At 41.4% G+C, this 10,680-nt stretch overlaps 1 protein-coding gene and 1 pseudogene across 4 annotated transcripts in view; one reads left to right on the top strand and one right to left on the bottom strand.

The window, feature by feature from the left end:
* The first annotated feature begins 374 nt into the window (after positions 1-374).
* On the top strand, positions 375-1,133 carry LOC136397555 (M-phase phosphoprotein 6-like; annotated as a pseudogene).
* A 1,766-nt stretch (positions 1,134-2,899) lies between these two features.
* Positions 2,900-10,680, bottom strand: part of NCMAP (non-compact myelin associated protein) — a 44,010-nt gene continuing 36,229 nt past the window's right edge. For all 4 annotated transcript variants that reach the window (XM_066375456.1, XM_066375458.1, XM_066375459.1 and 1 more), the window contains 2 exons: positions 6,970-7,054; positions 2,900-5,675 (listed from right to left, as the gene is read on the bottom strand). In XM_066375456.1, coding sequence (XP_066231553.1) covers positions 5,534-5,675; positions 6,970-7,054 — 227 coding nt within the window. In that variant the 3' untranslated portion in view covers positions 2,900-5,533. The remainder of the gene's footprint in view (positions 5,676-6,969; positions 7,055-10,680) is intronic.

Genomic DNA, 10,680 nt, shown 5'->3' with positions numbered 1-10,680 from the left:
GAGGCAAAATCAGCACGCAAAAATCACTAGCAAGAAATAGATAGGAAATAAAGGAAAAAATAAAAAAAGTAAATAAAGATCACTAGCAATGAACAACCTAAAAAGGAAATTAAGAAAACAATTCCATTTATAATAGTCTCAAAAAAGTTCAAGACTTGTACAATGAAAACTTCAAAATGCCATTGAAAAAAATTAAAGAAACCTGATCTGTGGTGGCAGTGGATAAGGCGTTGACCTGGAACACAGGTCTCAGGTTTGAAGCTCTGAGCTTGCCCGGTCAAGGCACATACAAGAAGCAACTACTGAATTGATGCTTCCCGCTTTTCCTCCCTTCTCTCTCTCTCAAAACCAATAAATAGACCGGAGTGCGGGACTGGGAGAGAGCCATCATGGCGGCCGAGCGCAAGTCTACGTTGTCCAAGAATCTGCTGCGTATGAAGTTCATGCAAAGGGGACTAGACTCAGAAACCAAGAAACAACTGGAAGAGGAAGAAAAGAAAATCATTAGTGAAGAGCACTGGTACTTGGATTTGCCAGAACTTAAAGAAAAAGAGAGTTTCCTAATAGAAGAGCAGTTTCCTGTTCTGTGAAGATCTTCTCTATGGAAGAATGTCATTCAGAGAATTTAATCCTGAGGTTGAGAAATTAATGCTTCAGATGAATGCTAAGAACAAAGCAGAAGAAGTTGAAGAAGAAACGGTAGAGCTTGATGTGTCAGGTGAAGAAATGGCTAGAAGGCCTGACCTGTGGTGGCGCAGTGGATAAAGCGTTGACCTGGAAATGCTGAGGTCGCCAGTTCGAAACCCTGGGTTTGCCTGGTCAAGGCACATATGGGAGTTGATGCTTCCAGCTCCTCCCCCCCTTCTCTCTCTCTCTCTGTCTCTCCTCTCTCTCAGTCTCTCCCTCTCCTCTCTAAAATGAATAAATAAATAAAAAAATAAGAAAATAAAAAAGAAATGGCTAGAAGATATGAGACCTTGGTGGGGACAATTGGAAAAAAGTTTACCAAAAAAAGAGACTGTGCCAAAAAAAAAAGAAAAAAAGAGAGAGACTGTGCCAATTATGATGAAGATGAAAACGGAGACATAAAACCAATTAAAGCAAATAAGATGTTCCTAAAGCCCCAAGACTGAAATGGATGCCTTAAGATACAGCTCAGGAATACTTAGTGAGAGTTAACGTATTTTGGAACTCATTCCACTGGTTTCTGTACACTTGTTAATATTGTGATGTTTATTTGTAAAGATATGTATAATTTTGGAAACATGCTGTTTCTGAAACAGATGTGTGATGGATGTTATACATCCTTTGCTTAAATGCTATTAAGAGTGGGTTTGTAGTCCTTGATCTTCAAATCTACAAAGGTACTTCCTGTACATGTTTGCTTCCTGAAAAGTTCTGATCCCAGAGTCTTTTAATGTATCTCTTCAGTCACTGGCCTTAAATCGACTCATAAATTAATACCAGTGTTTAAATTATCCTTATGTTTATATTTTACTTTAAATTATTAATAATGTCAAGCCAATTCATACATGTTGGACTCAAATGTAATGTGAATTATATGTAAATTCATCAAAGACAAACTTGCCTCTCCAGCCTAAGTATTGCATGCTCCTAAGTCAGTCAGTTTGTGGAATTACAGTTTTTTGTTTAAAGCTTTTAATTAATAAAAAAATAATGTTCTGCAAAAAAAACCCCAAAAAACAAAAAACCAATAAATAAAATATTTTTAAAAACTTAAAGAAGACCAAAAGAAATAAAAAGATGGATCAGAAGGCTTAATATTATTAAGATAGCAAAACTCCCCAAATGATCTACAGGTTCAATGCAATCCCTACCAAAATCTCAGTTGCTTGTTTTTCTTTCTTTTTAAAAAATTGACAAGCTAATCCTAAAATTCATGTGATGTAAGGAAACCCAGAATAGCTAAAATATCTTGTAAAAGAAAAAAAAAAGATGAACTGAGCAAAATTGGAGGACTTATGCTTCCAGATCTCAAACCTTACTACATATCAAGACAGTGTGGTGTTGGCATAAAGGATAGAAATATAGATTAATGAAATAGAATTCAGAGTACAGAAATAAGCCCTTATATTTTTGGTCAACTAATTTTTTTTTTTTTTTTTTTTTTACAGAGACAGAGAGAGAGTCAGAGAGAGGGATAGACAGGGACAGACAGACAGAACGGAGAGATGAGAAGCATCAATCACTAGTTTTTCATTGCGACACCTTAGTTGTTCATTGATTGCTTTCTCATACGTGCCTTGACCATGGGGCTACAGCAGACCCAGTAACCCCTTGTTGAGCCAGCGACCTTGGGTCCAAACTGGTGAGCTTTTGCTCAAACCAGATGAGCCCGCGCTCAAGCTGGCGACCTCGGGGTCTCGAACCTGGGTCCTCCACATCCCAATCCGACACTCTATCCACTGCACCACCACCTGGTCAGGCTGGTCAACTAATTTTTGATAAGAGTACCAAGAAAATTCCATTCAATTTGGCACTAGTAACTAAGGCTGAATTTACACATATGCCTGGCATACAGTAGGGGCTGAGGCAATGGTAAACATCATTATTGGTAATTTGGGTTCCCTTTTAATGTCTCTTAGACTCTCATGGGTCCCCAAACCTTGGTATCTCAGCACCTCTGGTGGTTAACAGCAGACCTTCAAATGGTATTGCTTTTGCTATATTTAATCAAGTTAACAAATTTCCAAACTCACAGAAAGGTCTGTTGATGGCCACCTACCTTTCCCATCATTCTTTCGAAGTGAGAATACAGTCCTTGCAAAGGCTCCGGCTTTCCCTCAGGACTCTATATACATTGTCAGGAAAACGACGTTTTTAGAAAAGTTCTTTGCTAGCTGTAACCTTGATTGAAATCAACTCAACAAATGTTTAAGACTTTTTATTTTTAGACATTTTTCTTTAAGCATTTCATCTCTTTTATTGATTCAGTGGCCAAATTAGACAGCATCTGCTCAGTTAGGAAAGGCACCTGTCAGAAACAAAATGGATTACAAGATCTCTGTCACAGGAGGCCAGCTGTAGACCCCTTGAGATCAGGGACCGTGACTCAATGTGTTTAGTAGCACCTCAACTTGCACACAGGAGCCCTTAAAGGACTTTTATCAGTTAAAACAAAACACTGAAACCCTTTTATTTCCTTCTCCTCACCTCTTTACCTTCCCTTCTCTCCTCCATGTCTAAGCTTTCATTTAGTAAAACAACATATACCAGAAGATAATTCCTCTCATAATTCCAGGACCAGTCTACCGTGGGCATAAGAGTCTGGTTTTAGGGCTGAACAATTTTTTTTTTTTGAAAGAATACATTTAGGAAACATATCTATTTGGAGCTTGGGTCCTTAAAGAATTGGTCTTGCCCTGGTTCTACACTTTGCTCATTGGATCTAAGGGGTAGGGAGTGAAGCAGGAATCCTTAGAGCTTGGGTGGGTTTAGAAAGGGCTCCTTTTGCTACAATCACGGAAGCTCAAAGGAGGCTACCAAAGTGGCTTTGCCCCCGCTTTCGGCTTAGAAGCTAGACCCCTGACCTCCACTCAGACACATGAACAAGTCTGTCCTCCTCTTGTTCAGCCCACAAATGAATCCATGTTCTTTGAACCGAGATGGTGGAGAAATGTGTGATACAACAAAAAAGATGGACTTTGGAGTCAGAGAGATATGGATTTGAGTCTTTGCAACTTGCTAGCTGTGTGACTTTGGACAAGTACTTTTTCCTCTTTGAGTTTGAAGATCTCTGCACATGGAAAAGGAATATTCTCCAAGGTTATTGGGAAAAATAAATCCTATAAGATAACTTATGTGAAAGCACCTTGCAATGTGCCTGGTACATGGTGGCTATTTAAACACCGTATGGAGAAAAGATGTTTGGGAAGGAAGAATTTGCCAGTATTTTTCCAGACATAGTCAAATGAGCATCTTTCTAGTGGGATGACATGAGCTCTGTGACCCAGGGATCAGGCCTCTTACCTCCTGAGTCTCAATTTTTCCTCAAAAGTGATTCTTACCCCAAGAGGGAGAGATTCCTAGAGTTTGAGGTTAAATGTCAGAGTGCATCACTTTCTGTAACAGAATAAGGATGTATTACCTTGTTTCCAACATGCCTTCAATTGTAAGATGCACAATTGATTAAAAACAAAACAAAACAGCCTTTTGGGAGAGAGAGAGAGACAACTACATTAATGGACCCCACAATTTTATGAAACATTCTGATTTCAGAATCATTAAAATGTAATAAAATGTTTTGCAATTGAAGAAACATTATAATAGCAATGCTGGCTCCCAGTTATTAAGCATTTGCTGGTGCCAGGCACGACTAGAGTTACTAAGACCATGACTTGTCATTGTAACCCACTGAGGCCGCTGTTATCAATCCTGCTTCATGGCTAGGAAACCAAATACAGAGAGGTCAAGTCGCTTCTCCAAGGCCACAACTCCAGGGAGTAGGGCTCGGAAGGCAGGTCTTAATTCCAAAACGCTTTCCCCTCTCAGTAGATTGCATTCCAGGATAAGGAGTCAAAGAGATCAGCTCTCTCTAGAGAAATGATCTATGAATGGGATACTTTGAATGTGTTCTGAATCTATGTAAGGGGACTAGGAAGGGCGTAGGCAACATAGAGTTTTAATCTAATCAGACTTCAAATACTGGTCCTTGGAAAGAACGTGCTAACCGGAGAGTGAGGATTACTCAGAATCCAGATCGAGAGGAGCCAAGAAATGAGACTGAGCCAGGTTTCTTGCACCTGGAGAAGGAGGAGGGGCCCTGACCAGCCACCAGGCTCATTCCAGGCCCATGGACACTGCAATGAGCTTTTGTCCTAGAGGCCATTTCCTCAAGGTCATCCTATTCCTTCTCAGTCTTTACTAATGAATTAGAAACCTTTGGAGAAGAATTCAGTTTTCCCTTTCACCTTTCTTAAAGAGGGAAACATTTGCTGACCAATCAATCATTCTGAGCTAGCTAGCGGTCATCTAGTACTGGAATAAGTCACAAATTAACGAGTTAGTTTTCTGGTTGGTTAGTCCAGTTGATTCCCTGATTATGGGATTAACCAGTTCGCTCTGCAAAGCTGTGGATATGGCCCTTGCTCTGATATGACCCAGTTGTGACACTCCTGGGAGCATGCCCTGACCCCTGACACCTGACCAGAAAACCTCTGGGCTATTTGTCTGTCTTTCTGTCTAGCTATCATGTTTGAGGAGACAGAGCCAAACCCACATCATTGGATTTCCAACATAGCTCTACCTCCTCAGATGACAAAGAGTATTCCACAGTTTTTTGGTAAGGAGGTGGCAGTGATTTGGACATGGTGGAGGTGGAGCAGGGCAAGGCAGGGCAGGGTGGGTTGAAGGTTGCCTGAAGCATCAGGGATTGCATGAGATGCCCCTGTCGACCTGACCAGAAGGAACTCATTGTGAAGCTGCCAGAGGAGAAATGTGCTTCTTGGTCTTGACTGGAGTAGGCTCATCAGACAGTGGCCGAGACAGCACCGGAGGGTGGGTTGGGAGGGGGTCACCGGGTCTCCACGTGGACATCAACAGGGCTGAAGGTCAGAGTTGCAGGATGTTGGCTGCTGCTGCTGTTTGGACCCTGGGCAGAAGGGGAGGCTGGCTTGGGGCCCTTGGGCTCCAGCTCCCGCCTTGCCCTCATTTTCCTGCAATGAGATACACATGCGCGGTTGAGCCTCACCCCTCAGATTCCCCGGGAAGGAGTTCTGTGACTATGGCTCTGGCAAAGAGATTAGTACAGATCATCATTAAATCATGTTGCTTAATTGCCAATTGCAGGATTTTACAACTGGAAGGGACCTTAGGCATCAGCTAGTGTGACCCTTCAATTCTTTGCTTAATCTAGATTAGATATTTTATTTAATTTTTTCCTATTAATGAATGAGTTGAAGTGTCGGGTTGTATTAAAGACAAAACAAAGACATTATATTTTTGGTAGTGTAAGTTAAATTTTGCAGCCTCATTATGCTTGCTAAGTTTATTGCTAAAAATATTTAGTAACATTTATCATAATTGAGAAGCAAATGTACTAAAAATATATAATCTGATTTCATTTCTTATGCCATGAAATTCAATAATTAACAACAATCATTCATTTTCATGTCTACATGACATTTCATCTTGTTGACCTATCAAAATTCTTTTATAAAATTTCAAATTTCTATGATGTGGTTGGACTTAAGTCTTTTAATTTTGATTTCTTCCCTGAAAAGAATAACCTTCAAGCAAAATTGACTAGAGGTGACAACACAAAATGTATTCTTTAGGCAATCAGTTATATTATTTTATTTCCTCTTATTTGGTCCCAGAAAATGGAGTCACATTTACATGCATTCCAGTATTTGTCACCTTAAATTTCCATGTATTCATGTCCTGTCCACTAAATACACCTAGTAGAAGACACCCCAAGAGAAAAAGATTGAGACATTTCCTCTATTATCTAGATATGTACAGGTGTTTATCACAGCGCTCGAGGCCTTTAACATTGTCATACTTAAAATATTTAAAAAATATTTCTCCAAATACAAAACTATTTGGTCACTGTGAAGCTTTTTTTTGCCCCCCTTTTATGAAGTTTCTGTAGTAAAACAGATATCAAAAAAGGACCCACAGGGCCTGACCTGTGGTGGCACAGTGAATTGGATGAAGCATTGACCTGGAATGCTGAGGTCACCAGTTCGAAACCCCGGGTTTGCCTGGTCAAGGCACATATGGGAATTGGTGCTTCCTGTTCCTCCCCCCTTCTCTGTGTCTCTCTCCTCTCTCTTTAAAAATGAATAAATAAAATCTAAAAAAAAGGACCCACAAAGATCTGGAGCATTTGATTATGGACTCATGGATACTGCTGGGCACACGACAGGCATCCACAAGTGTTAGTTCCCGTTCATTCTGGCATCACTGAGAGGATCAGAGAGTTCCAAAGCCCAGGTTATCCCATACCTGTTGTACATCTTCAGCAAGATCAGAACCACCGTGAAGATGATGATGACAACCACCACAATGGCAGCAACGATGGCCCCAGAACCTAGAAGGAGGAGAGGAGTGGAGATGGTAGACGGGCAAAGTGAAATGCAGAGGAGCATTCAGAGACTGGAGGGGCCCCTACTGAGGCACCTGGCATCCACTGGGTCAGCGGGAGGGAGAGAGAGAATGCTGAACCTCACTGCTGACCCAAGAGTCACATCTAGAGTGGCAGAGCACCCCTACTCACAATAGGGCTTGGGGGGCCACGTCCTCAGCACATCACCTGCCAAAATTCTACCTCAGGCCAAGTCCTGTTCTTATCAGCCTTAACACAGCTTCAAATTTCTTTTGTGAAGCAGGCAAGCAAAATACCCTTTCCTCTTTTTTTTGCTTTTTACAGAGACAGAGAGTCAAAGAGAGGGATAGATAGGGACAGACAGACATGAACGGAGAGAGATGAGAAGCATCAATCATTAGTTTTTCATTGTGACACCTTAGTTGTTCATTGATTGCTTTCTCATATGTGCCTTGACTGCAGGCCTTCAGCCGACTGAGTAACCCCTTGCTTGAGCCAGCAACCTTGGGTCCAAGCTGGTGAGCTTTGCTCAAACCAGATGAGCCCGCGCTCAAGCTGGCGACCTCCAGGTCTCGAACCTGGGTCCTCCGCATCCCAGTCCTATGCTCTATCCACTGTGCCACCGCCTGGTCAGGCTCCCTTTCCTTTTTTTTTATAATAGGAAAGTAATATACAATTTTTGTAGATCACTTTGAAAATATAAATGCAAGCCAGAAAAGGGAGAGAATAAAAACCTCATTGCCCCAAGAACCACTGATTGTCTATCCATATATACATTCACCAATGTGATTGTGCATGTGTATATTAAATATGAGTTGCTCTTTAATTTATTAGTCCTATGTCTGAAAATTCATCTTAAGGAAAAATTCATAAATATGGAAAATAGCCACTTAATAAAAATAGAACCATGTTCCATCTACCATTTTATAACAATATCTGATCATCTTTTCATGTATATATTATCTTTCCTGACTTTTATGTCTGTATAATACTCTATTGTTTAGACATGCTGAAATTTGTTTACCAATTCCCTACTGAGGATATTTATGTTGTTTTCCATTTTGCTCTATTAGAACAAGGCTATTATTGTAGCATAATGTCTCAGGCTCTGATTTCAATATCAACTTCCAGTTGCAACGTCCAACTCTAATTTTAGATTTAAAGTCAATATTCCTTGTCAAAATGATATTGAAAAGATAGAAAATTATATAAAATGTTTATACTTTAAACCAATCTATTTGATTCTGGGAAGTTTATCTTAGGGGATAATTCTAAATACAGAAGAAAAAAAAACCTGTATAAATGAAGATGTTTACTGTATTCCATTTTTCAAGTTCTAAATATGGGAATGGTTCAATAAGGTATGGCACATCTAACCCATGAAATATTATACTATAATTTAACTAATGATTATGAAGATATGATAACATGAGAACACTTAGGATGATTTAAAGTATAGCAAATAGAATATGATATTAGCTATATGCACCCACAAATACATACATATGCATTATGTTGCAACCATCAAATATGTGCAGAGAAACATAATGTTGAGCAAAAGAAGCCAAATGCATGGTATGATTACATGTATATAAAGTTCAAAGCCAGGTAAACTAATCTCTGGTGGTAGAAGTCAGAATAGTGGGTCCCCTTGGGTGGGTGGGGGATAGTGATTGCAAGGGGCACCACGACTTCTAGGGTACTGGTAGTGGTCTGTTCCTTGGCCTGGGGGCTGGTTACACATGTGTGTTGACTTTGTGAAAATTCATCCAGCTGTACATTTATAATTTGTGCACTTTTTGAATGTATGTAATGCTTTTATAAAAGGTTTATTTAAAACAAACAAACAAACTATGGGCCTGACCTGTGGTGGCACAGTGGATAAAGCGTCAACCTGGAATGCTAAGGTCACCAGTTTAAGATCCTGGGCATGCCTGGTCAAGGCACATGTGGGAGTCGATGCTTCCTGCTCCTCCCCTATGCTTTCTCTCTCTCCCCTCTTTAAAATGAATAAAAATAAAAAAATTTAAAAATATGCCTGACCAGGTGGTGGCGCAGTGGATAGAGAGCCGAACTTGTATGCAGAGGACCCAGGTTAGAGACCCCAAGGCTGCCAGCTCAAGTACTGGCTCATCTGGTTTGAGCAAAGCTCACCAGCTTGGACCCAAGGTCGCTGGCTCGAGCAAGGGGTTACTCAGTCTGCTGTAGCCCCACGGTCAAGGCACATATGAAAAAACAATCAATGAACAACTAAGGTGATGCAACGAAAAACTAATGATTGATGCTTCTCATCTCTCTCCGTTCCTGTCTGTCTGTCTCTATCTATCCCTCTCTCTGACTCTCTGTCTCTGTAAAAAAAATAAAAAAAAAAAAAAATAAAAATAAATAAATAAATAAAGCTATGTGGTGCACTCTCCCTCCCAGGAGCATGCCCACGCCTTTCCCTTCTTGTCTTCTTTCCCCACAAGCACGCATCTCCTACTCTAAGGGTCTCCAGGAGACTTGCAACCAGGGGAGCAACAGCAGTGGCAGCTCATCCCGGGCTAACCCCTGAGCCTGTCTCCAAGTCTGCTACTTCCCAGTGAGCCGAAGCAGCCCGCCCGGGCTCGCTCCTGTTGCTTCTTCCATCGTAAGCCCCTCCTTGTTTCACTGCCTCCAGTTTAATAAACATACTCTTAAAATAAAACAAACAAACAAAAACAATATCCATAGGAAGAAAGACTGGAAGGATAAAAAGAGGGCTTCGGGATGATCACTTAGTAAGTTTTATAATGTCCAATCCCTGGGGTGTATCCCTGAGACTAATAGAATGATGCTTGTCACCTGCAATTGAAAAATAAAAAAGGAGGGGAACTCAGTGATGATAGTGTAGTTCAGGGCTTTTCAACCTTGGCTGAGCCGTCCTTTGTTGTGGGGCTGTCCTGTGCATTAGGGGATGTTAGCAACATTCATGGCCCCTTCCTACTAGACATGGGTAGCACTTCTCTTCTCTCTCTCACCTCGTACTGACAACCAAAAACATCTCCAGACATTGCCAAATGTCCCCTGGTGGTAGAGTTGCCAAATAAAATACAGGCTACCCATTTAAATTAGAATTTCTGACAATGAATTGTTTTTTAGTATGTCTCAAATATTGCACGGCTCACCCTTATACTAAAAAAAAAATTATTGTTTACCTTAAAGCAGTTGTCCTCAACCTTTTTTGGGCCACGGACCGGTTTAATGTCAGAAAATATTTTCACAGACCGGCTTTTAGGGTGGGATGGATAAATGTATCACGTGACTGAGACAAGCATTAAGAGTGAGTCTTAGCCCTGGCCAGTTGGCTCAGCGGTAGAGTGTCGGCCTGGCGTGTGGGGGACCCGGGTTCAATTCCCGGCCAGGGCACATAGGAGAAGTGCCCATTTGCTTCTCCAGCCCCCCCTCCTTCCTCTTTGTCTCTCTCTTACCCTCCCGCAGCCAAGGCTCCATTGGAGCAAAGATGGCCCGGGTGCTGGGGATGGCTCCTTGGCCTCTGCCCCAGGCGCTGTTGTGGCTCTGGTCAAGGCAGAGCGACGCCCCGGAGGGGCAGAGCATCGCCCCCTGGTGGGCAGAGCGTTGCCCCTGGTGGG

The sequence above is a fragment of the Saccopteryx leptura genome, chromosome 3 (assembly GCF_036850995.1).
Source record: "Saccopteryx leptura isolate mSacLep1 chromosome 3, mSacLep1_pri_phased_curated, whole genome shotgun sequence".
NCBI classification, from domain to species: domain Eukaryota; kingdom Metazoa; phylum Chordata; class Mammalia; order Chiroptera; family Emballonuridae; genus Saccopteryx; species Saccopteryx leptura.
Note: the sequence above shows the minus strand (reverse complement) of the source record. Positions and strands in the feature narration are given on the sequence as shown.